General features: G+C 37.7%; 2 protein-coding genes across 3 annotated transcripts in view; one reads left to right on the top strand and one right to left on the bottom strand.

Moving 5' to 3' along the window:
• The window catches only part of stam2 (signal transducing adaptor molecule (SH3 domain and ITAM motif) 2), an 18494-nt gene extending 7468 nt beyond the window's left edge, over positions 1 to 11026 (bottom strand). The window contains exons 1-9 of one of the 2 annotated variants that reach the window (XM_046053434.1): positions 10870 to 11026; positions 7013 to 7097; positions 6706 to 6781; positions 5895 to 5990; positions 5599 to 5745; positions 1602 to 1668; positions 974 to 1172; positions 307 to 401; positions 86 to 168 (exon numbers count right to left, since the gene is read on the bottom strand). In XM_046053434.1, the coding sequence (XP_045909390.1) occupies positions 86 to 168; positions 307 to 401; positions 974 to 1172; positions 1602 to 1668; positions 5599 to 5745; positions 5895 to 5990; positions 6706 to 6781; positions 7013 to 7050 (801 nt within the window). In that variant the 5' untranslated portion in view covers positions 7051 to 7097; positions 10870 to 11026. Of the gene's footprint in view, positions 1 to 85; positions 169 to 306; positions 402 to 973; positions 1173 to 1601; positions 1669 to 5598; positions 5746 to 5894; positions 5991 to 6705; positions 6782 to 7012; positions 7098 to 8744; positions 8947 to 10869 lie in introns of those variants that run through there. The other variant, XM_046053433.1, reaches the window with a different exon arrangement.
• hacd2 (3-hydroxyacyl-CoA dehydratase 2) lies at positions 10838 to 21753 on the top strand. The gene is made up of 7 exons (XM_046053435.1): positions 10838 to 11048; positions 13256 to 13373; positions 14442 to 14460; positions 16877 to 16965; positions 17470 to 17591; positions 19598 to 19776; positions 20985 to 21753. Exons 1-7 carry the CDS (start codon positions 10924 to 10926, stop codon positions 21065 to 21067), a joined length of 735 nt encoding a protein of 244 aa, XP_045909391.1. The 5' UTR covers positions 10838 to 10923; the 3' UTR covers positions 21068 to 21753.

Below are 21753 nucleotides of genomic sequence, written 5' to 3'. Positions count from 1 at the left end.
AAGAGAAAGAGAGAGAGAGAGTTGGTAGTCTGACTGAGAGGTAATTTGGGTTTGTAAATGTATGTGCACTGAGTAAATGTAGTACCTCGTCAATGAAGACGGGCTCAGGCTCGACTTTGGTTTCCAGAGTTGTCTCTTCAGGACTGGCTGTCATTTCAACATAAGCCACTGTGGAGGAAAATGACTAGCTCAATAAGCACTTCTGAAACTAATTTGCTCCAGTTTAAAATAGCTGAAGAGCACAGAGGCTGGTATGTTTTCTAAAAGGTTACAATGTTTACTTTCAGATTCAGCAGAAAGACTCACCTGTCTCTGGCTCAGCATTCAGATTGGTTGTGACAAAGTTGGAGGGGAAAAGCCCCACTCCTCTGTGGTTCTCTCCTTTCCACCAGTTTGGATCGCTATAAACAAAATCACAAAAAAGGCATTAACATCAGTGTATGAGCTTCTAAGAGGGAGCCATACTGAGTTTCAGAGTTTCCGACCAGACAGAGCCATCACAATAGAAAAAAAAAACCCTTATTAACTGCTAAATGGGTCATGCCGGTGTGTTCCTTATTTTATTTGTGGAACAGACAAAAGGTAGGATTTATTGCATAGGTGTTGCAATAGACTGCATGTAGCAAAAAAAAATATATATATATATATAAAATCCTGCTTGCCTGCATTTCATAATCTAAGAATATCACAAATTTGATTGATTGATTAATCCAGTGGTCAAATGAGTTGCCTTATTTTGATAATATTGTCAAGCAAAATTGTCAAAACATTTGCTGGTTCCAGTTTCTTAAATGTAAATAATTTGCTGCTTTTCTCAACAATATTTAAACAGCAGAATAATCGGCAATTGTTGCAGCTCTAGTCTGAAGGAAACTGATCAGGTAGTCTGCAACAGCAATGGTAGAGCACAAAAATTGCTATTTTTAAGATAAAGCAGAGCTGATTCATGATTGGACAAGTTATGAAACAATACCTGTCATCCAAAACCAGAATAAGTTCTCCAGTTTTGAAGGTCAGCTCATTATCTTCAGCTGCTTCAAAATCGTACAGCGCACGCACCTTCCGGGCCTCTTGCCCCCCACTACCGTTGGTGCAGTTTGGGGGGTCAGAAGACACAGTCAGGGGCCGTGTCTCCGCCTGCTGCTTCTGCTCCTGCAAGGACAGCTCGATGGCTGGGAGAGGTGGAGGTTTGGATGGGAGGAAGAGAGAACAGAAGACAAGTGGAAAGGAGAAGAGGATGTTTGTCAAACGACCAACGCGTAGTCTTGGCAAAGACACAGGATTGATCTCCCCCACCCCCCCCCCCCCCCCCCCCAAAATACAAACAGTTCTCAGAAGACTGCTTAAATGTAAGGTGAAAATAATGGGATGATGGGAACATAAAATCCAGACAATAATCAATTTAAACTGTTCTACTGCTTAGAAAAAGGAGTACTTTTCTGAGAATACTGGTATACACTGCTAACATTTAGCCTTAAATATACAGTGCAGCAGTTGGAAAGTATGTATCTGTTGTAGAAAATGATGCTTAAAACAACAGATGAAGTGCACTAATGATGATAAAGGTGCATGTACAGTTTAATGATGCAGTCTCATTTTACCTTTGGCCAGGTTGTCATCATCTGATGCTTTGCCCGCAGCAGGTGTGCTGACCTTCGTGGAGGACCCCTGTGGCCAATATAGAAAGATAAGGTCACGTCTCTGTGCGTGTGTGTACATATACAGGAGGGAGTGTGAGTGTAGTGTAAAACTGATTTCCAGTGACTGTAATGCCACCTGCAGTTCATGTTGGGTACTACTGGTTGGTCAGAGATGTGGCACTAGCCTTTGGAGAGAGACCTTCCACACAGCTGTCTCATTACCTTTTGTCTAAGGTAACCTAAGGCAGCTCTGTGACACGGCAATGAGGTCAACGTGGACAAAACAGGTCAACTGTACTAAAAAAAAAACAACTCCTCACACACATATTCACAGCAGGCGAACTAATGCTGGTAGTATTACAGAAACTATTACAGAAAGTATTACAGAGGCTGGTCCATTGTCTTTGTTCCACATACAGTATAAATGCTAATTTTACATACGGAAGATTTACAGGGTGTAGGATGCAAGCTGTAATTTCCTCCTAATTTGGAACACAAATCAAATGTTTATGGTATGATGTATTTTGAATAAAGACGGGACAAGTCACAAGTGAGATTTAAGCAAATCATTGCAGAACTTGAAGAGATTAGAACTAATAAGTCTAGTCTAGAGTTGTAAAACAAAAACAAATGATTCCCCATCCAGGTAATAGAACTTCTAAACAATGTGATATCAGAACAGCAAATACACCTGAGCAAACACACAGCGGATTGATGCATATGTTAGTACACAGTGCCCAAAAGTGCTTCATGGGCAAATGCCTTAAGCTCACAAAATCAAGACATAATCGGCGCATTACAGAGCACCAGAAATACATACACCTTTATATTACATTACAATGTCATCTATAGGCACCCTCCAAAAGCTGGTGACTAGAAGAGTGCCAGTTCGTGATTGTGGCAACTTTAACCTATAGACTGTGCAGGCATGAAAACCAAAAGAGTGGTCAACAACATGGAATGAAAAACTCATTTGTTTGGCTTGAAACAAGTGTGACCGAAAACAGACAAAAAAAGACACCTAAAAAGGACTTTAAGTATAACCTTATAGCTAAAGGTAAATATCACATTTGGTTTGGTTTAGTGAAATACGTTCTCTGCATTTAAACCATCACAAGCCAGTGCACTGATCAAAGGGTACTGACATGAACAATCTAGTTTTTTGATGATGGACCACGCAAACACGGGGAGAACATGCGAACTCCACACAGACTGGGAATCAAACCTGGGACCCTCTTGCTGTGAGGCGCTAAACACTGCTGCCATAAATGCTATAAATACAAGGAAGCATTGCCACAGCTTGAGTCCCACTACCTGCTGCTGTTTGCTCATCAGCTGGCAGAGATTAAATGTCATACCTGCTGCCTCTTGTGCCACCTGCTCCCCATTAAAGCAGATTTCCCAGCACACCACCACAACCAAACAGCCAGTGGTGACAAAGGGAGGATGGGACAGCATATGACATCCAAGACATCTCTGATCATTCCTATTCTGGATAAAATCTAATACAATCTAAATACAACAGCTCTGCCATAAAACCACCACAAAACACCTCTCAATATAATGTAGGCTAATAAAATGCTGAATGCAAGAATGAACCTGCTCCCTTCTGTCTAAATGAATAAACACAGGGTATGGGTTTATTATTTGCCTTTTAAGAGGTAATCAGTGTTTCTGTATGTTAGCAAATGTGTTTCACAACTTCACAGAGCATGCATAAATTGACAGTAAATAACACATGGGGAAAGACAAAAAAAGTGAAAAATACATCATACCTCAGTATGCACAATTTGTGTTGATGTCTGACTTGCTCAGTAATTTCTCTTTTCTCCCTTAAAACACACATCTGGAGTGACAAAATCAATGTCTAAAGAAGCAAAGCTCCCACTAAGTAACACAAACTATTAGCCAAAGAGGGACTACAACCACAGATGAAACAGATGTAGGTCAGCTCCTTTATGAAAACCTGAGAGCAAAGCTTACTTCAACCCTTGAAACATCTAAGGTTGTTGTATAACAATTCATACAGATATTAAACACACAAAGAATAGACCATAAAACAAGAAGAGAACACCCGTCCCCAACGATCATAAAGACAATCCTGGTCCTGAGACATACACACATTCCTGCAGAATTATGTAAAATATGTCAAAAGGAAATTGCACAGTAAAAGACTTGCCACACAAACGCAGACGGAAGAGCGTTACTAAACCTGAGCCTTCACACTGGAAACACACTGGTCTGCAATGAAACTACAGCCATAACTGCTGCTTCAGGCTCACCACTCCACAAAAAGCCTCCACACACACTTATTTTGTTATTGTGGTCTATGGACTGGAACTGTAATTAAAAGGAAGAAAACTAGCAAAACAAAGCAGCGTGAAAGAGAACTGGTAACTCATTACATCTGCTGAATGACATTCAAGTCAAAACATGCAGTTTCCAGCATATGAGACAAAGTGTTACAACTGGATTTAACAAAATGCTGCTAAATCTGGCGGTGGCTGAAAGGTCTTCCATGCCAACAGCCACTTTGGAAAGCAACCAAATTGTAGTAGAGCTGGCTGGTATCATGGTGAAAGTAGCAAATGGAAAACGTTTTATTCTTTCAAAGAAGTGGACTAAATCATAAAGGCTCGACATGAATACTAAATTTGCCAAAGTGTTTGGCAAATTCAATATGTTTAGGGATGCACCGAAATGAAAATTCTTGGCTGAAGCCGAATATAATGAAAAACTTTCCCAAATACCGAACAAGGTTTTTCACATTTCCCGCCCCCCCCCATTGATTTTACCATTGCATAAATTAAATAGTCAAAATGTGCTTTTTATTCAGTGTTTCCCATAGGATTTGGAAAGACTACGGTGGGTGGGTCAGAGGCCCAAGAGGGTCTGGTAAAGTAAATTACATGTGTCCATTTACTCTTCATGTACACATGTAATATTTTTTATACTTTCTGTGAATATAATCCAATTCATCTTTTTTCCATACTTATTTAGAAAGCGGATGTTGTCACATGTGTATCCTCGCGCTAAATTCATCAAGTCTGACCAAATTTGATAAATAACGTTGTATGTGGTTCTTGTATCGCGTAACATGAAGACTTCATAGCCTCTCTTCAGGTAGGACTCTCATACTGCAACACTTGTCTTTGTAAAGAGAGAAAATGACAGGACAAAGTCACTAACCTGCTGGTCAGCTTGCACTGGTCTGTTATAGTGGATTTACCATAAATGCAAGAATACGTGTGCAGTCCAAATTTAGGTGCGGCTAGCTTAATCGCCTTCTCACAAACGAGTGACAGAAACCCTCAAAGTGGGTCAGACTGTTTGTTGCCTTTTCTAAGAAGTCAGCCACAGATGGAGTGGATGTGCTGCGAGACAATTCAGCAGAAAAGTGTCTGCAAACAGCGATTTTGCGTCTTTGTCAGACACTTTAAAATGCTTCCACACTGCAGACATGTCAACGTAATTGTTCGGTAAAATTTGTTTGGTCTTTCGACTTATTAGGCCGATTCATTTCGGTTGCTGAACATTCTGTGCATCCCTAAATGTGTTCAAGATATTTCTTTGTGTACAAAGGAGGCATCTTGGATTTCTTAACTGTGATGGTTAAATCAGGAACCAGATGTTGAAAAAACAACAGGGAATAAGATGGTATAATTGAAGTTTCAACCTTGTACCCATTGATTGATTCAATTTAAATGTACCATGTAAAAGATATAAATAATGGTTGTAATGTTGTCTTGTAAGATTTGTACTTTTTGTCATTTATGCATATCTGATAACACTACAATATACTATAAATAATGCAGTGTATATGAAGAAAAGGGGGGTGGGGGGCATCAGATAACACCCTGATGAATGATAAATTCAAGACAGCATTTGATTTGCTTTGCTTCTTTTGCTTTGTGTACATCTTCTAAATTAGAAATTTACATTTTTTATGTCATCATACCAGTGAGGATGCAGAGGGGAAGCTGATGCCCTCGTCTTTCAGAGACTTGATGGTGGCACCGATCAGACTGAGCTGTGGGTCCTTCTGGAAGTCTTCTGCCCACTCCACCATCAGAGCCTTGAGCTTTTCACACACCTTAGGGTGGGCCTACAGAGGACATGCAAACAAACAGCTGTGTTGCTTTCTCCTGTGTTTTCATGCCAGTAGGATACTCTAGGGCTCTTACATGGTTAAGGACAGTAGATGGTTGGGGAGGAGGAGAGGGGATTTTTTTTTTTTTTTTTTTTATTACATACTTTGCTCAGCACACTCCGTACTTCACTGGCAAATTCCCTGGAGCAGATTTCCAAGTGGAATATTTTGCCACAGTTTGACACACAGGCACCCAGCAACTGCAAGAGAAGTAGTCAGAATTATAAAAATTAGATTAAACAGCTGGTATATAGTGAATTATCGCAAAAAAGGATCAGTTTTCAATGCGTTTCTTTTCTACCCCTCACTTTACTGAATTATTTAAATACACATTAATAGCAGGTGACACTTTTGTAATTCTAAATGGATTTGATGATGAGAGGGTTATAATTATCTGAATGGATGGACGCAGAGATCTAAATATAGAGCAGGGCCATGCGACAGTATTTGCTCATGATGACTCAGACGCAGAAACAAGCTCTCATATTGTACATCTGAGATAAACCCTCCGAGTATTAAATCTTCCACTTTCCTGTATGGCTTTAACATTATGACTGTTAAAATCAATTACAGCAGCAAGCGTAATTGCTGCTAAATTGCATTGGTAAACACTTATTTCTTACACCTAAATGGGACAGAAGAGTTTGACCGTCCACAAATCTTCCTTTTTTCAAGGATAATTTTGTATCCTTTGGTTTTAAATGGTGATTTTGAACATCTGCGGCAGACATATGACGCAAAATATGCAATATGTCTGGGGAAAACCCTGGTACTGTAGCTGCCTGTCTGTTATTTCCATTTTGAGCAAAACTATTTGCATATGAACAGGTTTTTGCAGTAAAGTTGTTGATGGCATGTCTGCCGTATCCAAGACGTGTGTACATTTGGTGGCATGAATGTATAGCAGCAACTCACGTTGAGGGCCTGCATGGCGACATGAGGCACTTTGTGGTTGACTCTCTTCATAATGGATCTCAAGCTGTCCTTTGGTCTGAAACAGAAGAGAAAGTAATATGATTAATTGCTAGTACAACAATTACTAAAAAACAAACAGTGCCCTTACACGAGACATGCTCCTGCACAGGTCCAGTGTAAACTAATTTTAAACTCAAATTCTCATACAAATGCACTGTACATACATAAGGAACCGTTTCAACCACAGTGCGGCTCAAATGCTAATGACCTCTTATTACTCAAAGGTAAAAGCCGTTTTCCAGCTTACCCATTGGTTGTTGTTCCAATCTTGTCACAGATGTCCATAATGAGTCCCCAGTCATCTGTTGTGTTGTTTTCATTGGTTGCCTTCTCTGGAAATATGTCAAACAGGGAGACAGTGCATATGGTCTAGTGAGAAAATGTCTTCACTGTCTGCTTGTCTTCAGACATAATGTATTCATGGTCAGACAAGCCTGTCACAGTGGGAAAGTGTTATAGCTATGAATAGCAAGTGCTGAGCTTCCACATCTTAGATTGGTTAATGTCGTACCAAAGTTTTAAAATTTCTTGGAAGAGTCTTATATGGCAACTACACTACACTACTTCACATATTATGGTGTTTTTTTGTGTGAACTTGCAGGGTTTCAGTTGAGATGGTAAGCCATCCAAATCTTTAAGCATTTTAACTTGTGATCAGTTTAGCAGGTTTGTTAAAAAAAACAAAAAAACCCCAACAACTTCTCTTTCCGCCTAAAAGTTAACTAACTGCTGCGCTGTAAAATATGAGCAGGAAATCACTTAAACACACATGAGTCATGGTAAACCATGACAAGCCATGACACTCGCCATCCTGACATTCAGAGAGCCAATATGCCCTTGACTTTAACCTTTGTTGGAGAGCCAGTTAAGTGTAACAGTGCACTGTCATCTGGTCATACAAGAACAGTGGTGTTGAAGAGACAGATAAGGAGGATGGTGACCTAGGAAATTTGCATGAAAATTTAGGTAACATGACTGTGACAAAACTCAACCAAGCTGACACATTATAATCAAACTGACTCAAAGTAGTGAAGAGTAGAAGAGAGTAGTTGATTCAGCCATCAGCTGATGCAAGATTAATTGCCAACAATTTGGATTAAGGCAGTAAACTAACAATTATATCTATTTTCCTTTACTCTGCTGATTACTTCCTTAATTGTTTGTTCAATAAAATGTCAGAAAATATAGAAAAATCACAAATGCTTTAATTGGCTGGTTTGTCAGTCCAAAACCAGAATATACTCCATCACCTATCACATAAGGTGAAAATAAACCAGCAAATCCTCACAACTGATAACTGGAACTACAGAATGTTTGGCACTTCAACTTGAGGATTAATTGATGATCAAAATAGCTGCTGATTAATATTCTCTGTCATCGGACTAATTTTGTTAATCGATTAGCATTCATTTTGATATTTGTCGTTTTAGTCGTTTAAGTGAAAAGCAAAAATATTAACTTTAGTTCCACCTTCCCAAATAGAAGGAGAAGATTTTGTATCATTGTAAACGGAAGAATGAGCATTTTTCACTATTTACGATTATACTAATCGGGGGAAACGTCTAACTTAACGTTACAAAGATTTAAAACAATCGTTAATCTGTGTCCTACTCCTACTGTAACATGCCAAATTTAGAAATAATCAAACAGTACACAACCAATATGACTTGCTTTGGGATCAGGTGATGTTGTAACGTTAAATGACGTTAGCACGTCTCGGTTGTTATGTCTCAAAGTTAACTCAAATTAACTGATCGATAAACTTAGTGGAAGTTGTTGGCAACCACGCAGCTTGTCAGCTACACACTAAGAAAGCAGCTGAGACTTTTGGATATCTGTTGTTACAAAAAACTGGTAGTGCTGACTAAACTTACAGCGGACTAAATAACTCATGCTAAGCTAACGTTAGCTTCAAGTGGTGTTGGCCCTGTCGCTCTCTGACACACTCAAAACACCAAAGAAACAGCGAGTTCGCTTACCAACATCTTGATCAAATGGGTTCTGGGCAAATAAAGGCATCGTAACGATTTAAATAAAGAGCCTGACTACTTGACAAAAGACACGTATGTGTGTTCTCGGACTAAACCTAAACAAATATCTCTTCCTTGTCCATTAATCGCGAACTAGTTACTCTTCCGGAAACTTGGCTGCCTTGGATAATGCCTGAACAGTGCTTTTAAAAACCGTAATGCCGCGGGTAAATTATACACTTTTAATAGTTGTACTGCGTTTAATTAGTTTAGTTTTAACCATCAAAAGTACAGCACGTTGGCATAAATTCCTATAAAAATTTTTTCCAATATTGGGCACTTGCGTTGAACACCTCTGTTAACTCTAATACGGCAAGTAAAACACTGACATCTAGTGGGGGAAAGAGGAACATGACCGCACAAAGACTTATTTTATCCTCATTTCATCATGTCCAGCACAGTCACAGTAAAGTCAGAGTAGTGGTTCTAACCCAGCCCATTAGATTTGAATATACCTTTAAAGTGCTGAATCTTAACTTTAGATTGAGATTTACATCCATATCACCTCAACCGTGTGGGATTTGTAGCCCTTCTACACATCATCATCCAGTTTTTGCACAATGTAACAGGACAACAATCCTAAACCCACAATCAGAATCAGAATACAAGATAAATTATCCCCGATGTCACAGATACTTGCATGGCATAAAAGGATCAGAAATAATTGTAGAAGTTGGTAAGTAGAGAGTATAGTAAAGTACAAAAATCTAAGAATACAATAACAAATTATAATAAATGTGGATGTATATAGTATTATACAGTATTAATAGAAGTGTAATGATACATAGCAATATAAAGTAGTATTATACAGTATTAGTATTAGTTATTTGGGGGTCAAACAGTGAAATTTACCTGATTTTGACTGATCAAAAAATGGATCACGTGTTTCACTTGCTGAAGCAAGAAGCAAATGTGACTGCAGTGCAGGGCTGACAGAGCATCACCAGGGAAATGACCAAGTGTTGGTGACGGTTGGTCATTGCAAAGGATTTGACACCAAATAGTAAATAAGTTCACTTTTGTGGGTCCTCAAGCAATTTGGTCACTCCTTAAGCAATCAGTTTTAATCAATTAACATAAAGAATCACTTTCTTTATTAATATGCATATTACACTAACTTGTGATAACCAGCAACAGATGCAATTATTGAAAATTGTGTGTGGTTTTGTCTGACTTTTAAATTGTTTTGCATTCTATTTGTTGTCACCTGTGACTGATGATCACTCCATTGTCTTCTAAATAAAAATACATATTTCGGAATTTCATTTATATTAAAAGGGATAAGGCACAAGAATACACATTTTACTATAAAGATGCCAGATTAAGCCAGAAGACGAAGTTTCATCTGTAGTCCCCGGCAGGTCAATTCATTACAGAGATCAATATAATGAAAATACGACAGACAATAGAAAGAATAATACAATACAATAAACCACAATGAAATCACATATAAATATAAATGCAAGTGCAAGTAAATATGTTGTAAAGTACAAGTTATAAAGAAACACAGTTTAAAGTGCTATTAATGCAATAAAGTGCTATAATATGCAAATAAGTTCAATTCAACCTATTAAAAGTGCTATTCAGTGCAGTAAAGTGCTCCAGCTGAATGATCCCACAAGGTGCTTCACAATGGCCTTGAAGACTGGACACCTGTTGTTTATTTCCATTGTTTTTGAGATATGTATACATAATGCGATACCTGGGGAAATGGGTTTTCTTTGAAGATCGCTGACGGATCAAAACACAACAGTATGTGGTCTGAGAGTCTGGGACGCGCAACAGGGGGAATTGACAAAGATTCCAAAAATAGCTCAAGATTATTCCTGTTCTAGCGATCCTATTCAGGTCTGGGGGCACCCGAGAGACATATAAGCTAGATATGATTTACACAAAAATAAAGAGTTCCCATAAATACCTTAAATCAATAATTAGTCACACATTGAAAGTTGCACCGACTTTAAAGGCGATATACGAGTGAGAGCGTCTCAAAGCGAAAGCGGAAGTATGAAGAAGTTAATCCTCTCGCTTCAGGACGACACTTCCGGGTCTAGCCCCCTGTTCCTTTCCTAACCTGACAGCCGTAGCCGCCGTCGTCCAGGACCAAAGACCTTTGAGGGTTGTAGTCATGTCGGCAGCTGCTCCGGGGACCAGCAAGGCGGCCCACAGTGATGTGGCCCCGAAAAAAAAGAAGGGACCCGGTGCCCTGGCCACGGCCTACCTGGTCATTTACAACGTTGTTATGACAGCGGGGTATGTAGCGTGTTTCCTCGTGCTAATGCTGCTGTGGTGAAGCGTCTGTGTATTCGTGTATGCGCTGTTGAGGAAGACATGAATGAATAATATGAGAAATATTTCCCCGTTGTAGTGTTACGGCGTTATTTTTTGGATTATGCATCTGGAAATTGTAATATAGTTATTATTGGAAACCATGCTAGCATGCTGTGAAGCTGTGAGTGTGCTTCCCCAGCGTCCAACGGTTTATACAGATTAACGGTAGATAAGCAACAGACAACCACCTGGCGTGCACATTCCTTTAAACAGCATACAATAAGGAAATATTAATTCAGATGGCTTATTGTCTGCACTCAGTGTTTGTTTTGTTTTTTGTTTTTTTACACCAGAAAGTGTGGGGTTGCATTGTCATTATTTTAGCAGGGCAACGCTTTAATTTGAGTTGTATTAATTACAAAAGTTAAAATCAGACAAATGACATAACGTTAGACATTACAATGAAAAATATTGTGCAGGGAGAAGAAAAAGAGCCAGCTAAGGGCTTATTAAGGACCCCTTTATCACTGAAATTAGCTAACGTCAGTGGGATGTTGGAAGATTCAATGACTGGTTGAGTAAGAAGGAACCTGTGAATTTGTTTGAAACTAACACATGACATTATATGGAAAGTTTCCCTCAGAATTGTATCTTGTATGCAAAAATACATCTTTGGATTTCACATTTATATGAAAAAAATTGTAAGAAGTTAAGATGATTAATTAGAAGTTAATCAGGTTGTCCCAGTAACTCAAGTTCCTGTCAATAATGATTCTGACCCTCCTTATCTTACTATTCAACCGCTATACCATATGGTCCAGCAACTATAGTTATTATCATAATCAAAATTGGATGGATTTTATTGCATAGCATTTTGCAATTTAAATGATTACAGTTGGATTTGTGTTACAGCAGCAAGACGCCCATTTTATAACCGTCATTGCCTGGCCCAGATAATGAGAAATCTCTGTGTTGCACTGGTTTTTAGACTGTTGCACAACTGAATGGGGGTGTTGTTTGCTCGCTGTCCCAACCAGTTAGGTCACATACGTCTCAGTGCTGATGAGCCATAAAGTGCTTGCTTTGTATTGAGCACACATTAGGGTGTTGTAGACCCATGTTTTTGCTGTTTAAATGCAGTTGGCCCTGACATTTATATTCATCATTGCCTCCGACTGATTGAAGTGACATTCTTGGTGAAAGCAAAGTGTGAACTGAAACTTCAATCCTGCTAAGGTCTAATCTAGTAATGTAATGCATTACATTGCATTATTAGAATAATTTGTTTATTGTATCTGCTCAAACCCTTATCAGGCCACAGTCCTCTACCCATAAAATATGCCTACCTGGCTCAATATGAACTATGCACCTAGTTAGTTAATAGAGAAAAAGATTTATAAAAACGATTATTTGGCTTCCAAACTAGATAGTAGATTAATGTTTTGAAAAATTAGTATGAGGTGGTTGATGTAATTGACCAATTTCAGATTATTAATATCCGCATTTGAGTTTATGTTGGCTGCAGCCTCAAATGTTTTAAAGGCTGCATTTTTATGTACCTGACATAAATTTTTTCTTAAAAAAATATATTAAAGTATATAGTTTTTAAAAAATCTTTTATTTAAAATAACTGAATTTCAAATGAAGTGTACTTGTGTTCAAAATGTATTATTGAATTGTATTAACTTTTACTATCATCCTTGGTAGCTTGTTATTCAACTGTGAAATATCCTGTAATATAAAATATGTCATTTTCATCTGAACTTGTATATAAACAAATTAGAGGGACCCTTGACAGACAATTTTAGTGGTATATATTGTATATATTTTTCTTAAATGCGGAAAGCCCTTAAAAATCCAATGTCTCTTGCCAAAATATCAGAATACATTTTAAATTTTTTCCTATCAGGAATTGTATTTTTTACATCATATTTCTCCTTAAGCTCAGTATTAATGTTAGCTTAATGAAGTTCCCACTATCGAAGGACTTATTTTATAAACTCATCAGTTCTTAAACTTCTGTGGCTGGAGTTATCTGTCATATTGCACTTCCTGTCACTCCAGAATCCTTTATTCAAAACAGAAACCACACATGTCTAACACAGATTTCTGTTTCCATGATAAGATTGTCTGGTAGATCTCGTTCAGTTTTTGCAACAATACTGTGACACCCCTCCCCCGCTCTCCAGGTGGCTGGTGATAGCTGTGGGTCTGGTCAGAGCTTACCTGGCCAGAGGAAGCTACCATGGGCTGTACTACTCCATAGAGAAGCCCCTGAAGTTCTTTCAGACTGGGGCTATTCTGGAGGTGAGATAAAGCACAAATATCTGGGCATTGTTGACAAAATCAAATATTACAATATATTTGATTAAATACGGTGTGTGTATTTATCTCAAAGACGACTATTATTGCTATCATCAGCGCACAACATCCATTTTATGTTTGCAGCATTCAAGTCACCTTTTATTAAAGTGTTTCACGTAATGATTTCACAGCACTGCTGATGCTTATAGTTACATTATTAAGTTGTCTAAGCAGACAGTTGGAAACCAACTGTGAGGATGTTGGTGTTTGCGTTCACATTGCTAAATGGATGAATGAATGAATCAGCAAAAACTGGTTTACTTATTAATCCCAGACTGTGTCAACTGCTAGAAAAATCATCAAGTCAATAAAAGCTGCCCAAGTCTTGGATTCAAGTCTGTATGTGTAGAGTGGCACAGGCCTGTTATCTGTACAGTGTTTGGTATGTGCCACATGCCTGGCCACACCAAGTTAAAGGCATAGAATCCAAAAAATACTGGATACTAATTGTAAGAATTCAAACTAATATAAATACAGTGGACGAAATTTACAGAGATAAACGAAGCCCCCTGCTGCTTCAAAACTAGCTAAGAGAATTGTCTAGTGCATTCACATGTGGTAATCATGCTCACGCACACACATACAAATAATTCAATAGGTGTTTCAGTGAGCCTGTCCAGACACATTGTAGCTCAGTGATAGTGTCAGTATCTTCCATTCATGAGATAATCTGTCCACAGACTGACCACTACCATCGCCTTGGCATTTAATTGATCTTAATAGTGTCAGTTGTTTTCGAGAATTAAAGTTTGACTGAAACATAACACATTATGTAGAATTAAGTCAGTTTTTGTATTATAGAGTTGTGCACATAAAAAAAAATCATCTTAAGTATGTCTTGAGAATATTAGTTCATCTTCAAATCAATAATAATAATAATAGTATATAAAAATTAGCATGATTTTACAGTATTAATCCAAAAGCAAGCCATATAAATTAAAATAAGCTGTCGTGTGTGCTCCACTTCCAGAGGCATATTGAATAACTTTCTGTTATCTTTTCCTTTCACAGATACTGCACTGTGCTCTAGGTGAGTCTCTCTTTAGCCTCCTCCCTCACCCCCACTGCTTTCTGTTATCAGTAAAACATCAGTCTTGCACAGGACATTTCAGAGAGTATCACAGACCATTTTACCATTTATTAGTGTGGCACTGTATCTCATTACAATTTGACTTGTCAAAATGTTAATTTCAGATATCTCTAATTACATTACATGGGGTTGTATGAAATCACACACTGCGGTTTTGTTTGATATGTGAATTCCACACATCTCCATTTTAAATATCCAAGAGACACACTTTTAACATGGCGGTGCAACATGGCGCGTCCATGGAAGGGTGGACCCGTGGTTATGTAGATAGAAATGGCTCATTCTGATGTCTTGTGCAGACTACACGACTTTCAGCTTTGGCCGATGGCCGTGCCGTTCACACTACACAACTTGCCGTCTTGAGTCGTTGTGGCATTCACACTACATGACTGATCGGTGTCAGGGGGTCACACACTACACGAGCTGACAGCGGCTGTGTCAGCCAACGCTGGTCTCCAAACCACGTTTTGTCAAGAAAACACACGGGAAATGGGAATGACGTGAACCTACACACGAAACAGCTGTTGTTTGTTATTATAAAGATAGCAATTATAAAGACAAAAAATAAGCGGCAAATCAGGCTAAGAATTGTGTAGTGTGAACTAGGCTTTATGTAATAAAAACATAACAGTTCATTATGTAATGTACCACTGAAAACAGAGTTATTATATTGCATTTCTGTCAAAACTGGACCTTTAATTCAGGCAACCCCCCCAACAAGTCAATCATAATATTTTGGTGTTCATGTTGTTTCTCTTCTTTATTGTAATTGCCATACAGACCAAAGAACAGTGGTGCTGCCATTTTGGCAGTTACTTTGAATTTAGCACAGAGTCTACGCCAACCTTATTTAGGATTCCTAACTTAGGAAATTCTTCAGTTAGGATGTTTGCAATAGCTGAAATCCTGTCCTAAGATAAGAGGATTTTTTCTAAATATTTCTTTAATACCCAAAACTCCAAAATGTCATCCTAAACTGAGATAAGATAGGATTTTAGACTTAGGATGTTTCTGTAATGAGGTTTGCAAAACTTCATATTATTTCTAAAGCCTTGCATCAGTTACATCATGCACAACCAATTTTACCATTCAAAATGATAACTGTAAGACTCTGAATGTATCATTTTGGCTAATCTAAGCAGAATCATAGAAATCCTGTTGTCATTTGGTTTGTTTGAGGAGTTGAATGACACCACCAGTAATGTCATTATAGGTATTGTAGGTAATATGTTTGCAGATATCTCATAACTCATTGTGACAAGTCAGCAAATCTTACAGTGTGATTTTGACTGGTCTCATTATAATTATGACTGGTCAGATTGCATTTGTAGATGTATCTCAGATGTAAATATGTACAGACAAACAAAAGCTTTTCATAGCACAACTCACAGATCTAGGTTCCCCTCTACTGGCCAGTTGAAGACACTGCATCTAGAGCTCATACAGTACATTTACAGTATTATACATTTAAAACAAGCATAAAGAAGAGCATTAGCTCGAAATGCCTCTAGTGGATGTGCCGATGTATTACACTTATTGTGCGGGCCTTTTTTCATGTTTTCTAATTAAACATTTGCCATTAAAATGTTGTCCAATTTATTTAGGCATAAACAAAGTATTTTACCGTTTTTTGGGAGACAGATTTTATTTCCTCCTGCAGTCAAGCACTCCATTCCACATGACAACCATTGTTTTTCTGACCAGTTTTCCATTTGATCTAACATGTGATGATTTAAAAAGGAAACTTTAACTGCAGAGGTCCATGTAAGCTGTTTTCCAAAAGTAAAACGGCAACAGAGGAAAAAAAGGAATTTAGGCCCAGAAAACCAACTCAATTAGTCATTAGTAGGCATCCATTTCTCTTCTGGTCCCACTTTTAGTAACTGAACTCACATATTAGGCTTGTGAAACTTTCCGTTTTATTTTTCTAGGAACATTAAATACATATTTATATTTTTGTAAAAGCAGTGACTAAGAAATAGTCATCAGTGATTAGTCCTAATATCTAAACTGGAGCTGCAAATAACCTTACATTTCTGAATCAGAAAAGTTTCTATTCGATGAACCAAGATTAATTGGATTATCAAAAACAGATTGCAGATTCATTTTCTGTCTATAATCTATTAATTGATGTATTGTCTTGGCTATCTTAAGCATCTAAACATATAAAGATTGGTCTAATTGTTAGAATAGACAAATCCAACTTTTACTTAAATTACACTTCCACAAAAAGAAAACACACACCCACTCACATAGTATATTCAGTATATATAATTCATATGTTCAGTGTGTGCAGTGACTACCAGTACTCTTGCATCCTTATATGTAAGCATTTGTGTTTTGTCTCATATCCCAGGAATCGTACCGTCCTCTGTGGTCCTAACTGGATTCCAGGTCATGTCCCGGGTCTTTCTCACCTGGGCCGTCACACACAGTGTCAGAGAGGTAAGATGGGTTTCGCTCTGTTTCCTAACTTACACACAATAAATAGTAAATCAGTAGTAAAACAGTATGACATGGCAATGTAAATGTAAACATGGATTCATGTTGGAAAGTGACCAGCTGATGTACTGTTTGCCCTGTTAATAGATCGGAGAGGAGTAAATGTGTAAGTAAAGTCAGATGGTCTTGCTCTAGGGCTGAATTTTGGTGAATTTTTCTGTCATTCCCTTTTATGTCTGTGTGGAATCTTTATTTAGACTTATGTATGATCAGAAGTGTGCTTTTTTTTTTTTTAACACCATATAAGCATCGGTTTTAATCTAATATCTGTGGATAGTGACCATCTGCCTGCAGTGTGATCTGATCTCTGAGCATCTGAAACAAACAGCATGGTTCTGCCATTAAAAAGTCTAGATTCGCCCACAACAGAGTAACTACCGCAGCATGATGCAAGCACGTCTTTCTCTCTGTCCTTCTTCACATCATCGCTCGTGTGTGCTTCTGCAGGTGCAGAGTGAGGACAGTGTGCTGCTGTTTGTCACAGCCTGGACCGTGACAGAGATCATCCGCTACTCTTTCTACACCTTCAGCCTGCTCAATCACCTGCCTTACCTCATCAAATGGGCAAGGTAGGGAAATCAAAACCTAATGGGGGTGTCGGAGCAGTGAAACGGTGGTACCTCAGTCTACTCATTAGACACATGGGTGAACACTCATTTAAGAAATTGGTTATTCGGTAAGTACTGGGTCAATCATCAATACTTGAATACTGAATGAATAAATGAATTAAGTCAGTTGGTCAGAGTATTGACAAATGTTAACTTCTCTGATCAGATATTTCTTCATTTAAAGCCATGATTTTATCAGGCACTAATGATTATTTACATTATTGACCATCCAAGGTTTCTTGCGCCCAAGGCAACATCTTCAGATTACTTGTTTTGATTGACCAACAGAGACCGGAACCAAGAGATATTAAATTTACAATGAAATATGACAAAGAAAAGCAGCAAATACTCACACTTGATAAGTTGGAACCAGTAATACTTTGCCATTTTTGATTAACAAAAAAGTTGCTGATTATTTTTGTCAATAAAACAAATTGTTTGAGCTCCAACTGTATTTTAGTAAGACTTCATTTTATGATCTACAAAGTTCTGATGGCATTTCACACAATGTTTTGACATGTATTACACAAAATGATGCATCAGTTAATCAGATTATAGAATTGACAGATTAATTGATAATAAATATATAAAAAACTAAACTCTTGATAAAAATGTGGTAGTATTTAGTAGTGATGCTGAAACTCAGCAGTTTGTATTGGTACCTGTGTTGAAACATTTCAGACTATACCCGACTCTAAATTTCACTGAACAGTAATAATAATGATGTTGAACCTTCAAGGATAGTTTTATGGAATATTGTTTAACATTTGCAATTAAACCAACCAAGTGAAATATATTGTATTTGCTTTGTTATGCTTGTTAATTGTTGCAAAAGGTAATTTGTTATATTACTCTTTACATTACCTCATTTAAAACCTAAACAGATATGACTGTTTTTGTAGACAATATAATGAGATAGGTTCATGAGGCTTATGAATGTGACACTGTTACAGGAGAAATTATTGTTACAGTAGCACATCACTCTTTGGAGGTATTACTTCCAAAACTGATAGTTATTTTAAAAACAAATTCTTCAAATCTAAAGAAAATCTTGTGCAATTTCCCCATAACAATCTATATCTGTTCACCTTCTTAATGTGATTCATCTACATCTTCAACCAAGGCAACAGTTGTTACGTGCCTCCCTCCCCGCGGTCTTTGTTGCTAGGTAGCAAATGAGTCCATCGCTATATTGGTATTCGACTTTCTGTTTGAGTTGCACCCTGAGAGGCAGAAAAATTGGTTGTGCGTCTGTGGAACATTCTGTGAAGGATCAGAGGAGACAGTCGCTGGGTTTGGAGTGCTAGTTAGGGAAGAGGTTCAACGTTTTATTTTCTCTCTTTTATGTTTATTCTCGCTGTAAAGAAAATGAGTTCAGGATCTCTCTTCCTCCTTCATCCTTCAACAGTTCTATGATTAGAAAAATTTAGAAGCATACAGAGGGTTTTTTTGGAATTTTCTCATCTGCAGCACATTGTATTGGTTCCTTTTTATATCAAAATATTTTGTTTTAGATGTAATAATCATCATGGTACATCATGGTATATGATTTCTGCTAGCTGTTTGATTTCATCACAACAGCTGCAGGACAACTTTGGGATTTTATTTGTGTTTTGTGATTTAAAACTGTGAATTCAGCCTTTTTTACTGAAATTTACTGAAATTATGGTGTTTACAAATTGATTTGTCAGTGTTGATGATTATTTACTTGAATCATTGCCTACCTGAATTACCTGAGCACATTCTCAAGCATTCCTCATCTCTTTTATTGGTCTGTCTGACATTGCTTAAGTTTAAAGCTGCACTGGTTAACAATGCAGTACGTTGCGGCACAAACAGTAAAAAATCCAAATCAATGTCATGCATATGTCCTTCGGTGTGTTGCTGTTCATACCAGTATTGCAGAATCAATGAAAAATGAAGATGCATGATTTATTATTTCTCTGCCACAAACCCGTCTGCTGCAGGTACACCTTTTTCATTGTGCTGTATCCTATGGGAGTGACTGGAGAACTGCTGACTATCTATGCAGCGCTGCCAAACGTGCAGAAGACGGGCCTGTACTCTGTCACCCTCCCCAACAAGTACAATTTCTCTTTCGACTACTACACCTTCCTCATCCTCATCATGATCTCCTACATTCCCCGTAAGTCAACATGCAGATTTAACTTTTTTTTCCCCTTTTGTGATGACAGTAAACAGGCAGCGATGATATTGTGCTTCCAGCAAGAATTTACTTTGAATCATAAATTTACAGAAGTTCATTGCATTTGACAAAAAGAAGACTTTCTTGAAATAATAACTTTGTTATCTCATTATTATGATTAGAACTGTGCAGATGTCAGCTGTAGTAGCTATGGTAGATAGCAACATACCCACCAGCCGTGTATGTGAGTGTGCCTGTTCCGTGTTTGTGTGGCAACTCAAATTCTGTTTTGAAAATTTACTGAAACTTTGCATTGTTTTCATTAAGCATCTCACATTTTCCTCCTTGCATTGGTACGTCCATGATTTGGAATCATAAATCTTCAGGATAAGTGTGAAGTTTTACCTCTAGTTGAAACATTTACAACCCTCATGGATGTACTTTTGCTTATTTTTGCGACCTTCACAGCAAATATGTGTCTGTTTGGGTCTTTCCACATTTTGTATGCAGTCGCGTCACTTGAGTTGAACACACTTTAATAGTCATCACCACTGACAATTAAAGCAGGTAGTGTCATCACATAATGAGATATGATTATGAGATCATCTATCACATAATTAATAAATAATAGTTTTGTAATGATTATCAAAGTTACAAATTATGAAAGTCGCAATTGTAAGAAAACATTTCCATTTTTTTGTCTTGTTTTTTTTTATTATTCAATAACGCGGCCATAAATTCTGCCTTTACAAATTTATTTTATAATGTTCAGTTTATGTTGACATAGTCAGAAATGTGTAAGTTCAATCATGTGTTCATTATTGAGGTTATAGTTAAAGGTAGTGTTGTACTGGACTGGATATTACATTGACAGGTGTTTCTCATTTTTTAATATTCCCTGTTTGTACTTAATGCAGTCCAGTACAACACCATTACTAACTATGACCTCAATAATTAAGGTAACACCTTTTATGAAAGTGCAAAAAAACTGAATATTATAGGCATGAAAAAAAGACTTTATAGCAGAACAGTTGTAATGGTTTACCTTGTGATTGTACACTTTCACCTAATAAAATGGCCACTGAGTGTGTAAAAAAAAATAAAAAAAAACACAGAAAAAAAAGATTCTTGATGCTGTTGTTCTAGTGTGACTTAAAACTCACTCAGTCTGTTGGTAGCATACTGATCTTCCTCTGCCTCCCCCCCAGTCTTCCCCCAGCTTTACTTTCACATGATACGGCAGAGGAAGAAGGTGCTGGGCCACGTAGAGGACTACAGCAAAGTGGAGTGAGCCCAACCGCATTCAGACAGATCTGATCGAGGCACAAGAAACCAAAACAGCCAACAGAAGAGGAACAAAATTGCGTCTACTTACAGAAACGCAAAGCCCAGCCAGTTTTCAAAACTGCCAGAACCGCCCTGGCAGAAGAATCAATTATCAAGCAACTTTATTTTTTCCAACTATTTCCCAGGGTTGTGTAGGTGTTCACAAATCATGAACAAACTGGTGTAATTTTTTTGTTGTTTTTATTTATGAACAAACTGCAGTTACCTTTGTTTAGTCAGAGAGCTTGTAGCTGTAAAGAAACTGTATTTTGACTTGGATACAGTTGACCTGCCGTCTGATCAGTGAGCAGAACTCATCACAGCAAGGCATTAAACTGAATGATGCACTGATAGAATCGATAACCTCCTTTTAAATGTCACTATAGAAAATCCCTAAGATTTTTCTCCTCCCCATGGCTTGTATCTTGGTCTCTTTTAAGTAGCAGTTGTGCTTTACTACGATGTAGAAAGACTAATGTGAAGACTAGTACTGAAACTGGGTTGTCTGTAGGTTTTTCATCTACATGGTGTGTTTGTTGGTGCAAACTGTGGTCCAGATTTGTCTTTTTGTTTTTTGTTTTCTTTCATTCATTTCAGTCAAACGTTTAATTACATTCCTAATTTAATTCAATAAACATTTTTCATTCTGTG

This window comes from Micropterus dolomieu, linkage group LG07 (assembly GCF_021292245.1).
Source record: "Micropterus dolomieu isolate WLL.071019.BEF.003 ecotype Adirondacks linkage group LG07, ASM2129224v1, whole genome shotgun sequence".
Taxonomy (NCBI): domain Eukaryota; kingdom Metazoa; phylum Chordata; class Actinopteri; order Centrarchiformes; family Centrarchidae; genus Micropterus; species Micropterus dolomieu.
The sequence above is the reverse complement of the archived record's forward strand: the minus strand, read 5'-3'. Positions and strand labels throughout refer to the sequence as shown.

What these genes read in the sequence shown, in the direction of transcription:
- hacd2 (XM_046053435.1), top strand. Translation starts at nt 10,924, where the DNA reads ATGTCGGCAGCTGCTCCGGGGACCAGCAAGGCGGCCCACAGTGATGTG. An exon ending in TCACACACAGTGTCAGAGAG is followed by an intron (nt 16,966 to 17,469) that starts GTAAGATGGGTT and finishes GTGCTTCTGCAG; the next exon opens with GTGCAGAGTGAGGACAGTGT. An exon ending in TACCTCATCAAATGGGCAAG is followed by an intron (nt 17,592 to 19,597) that starts GTAGGGAAATCA and finishes CGTCTGCTGCAG; the next exon opens with GTACACCTTTTTCATTGTGC.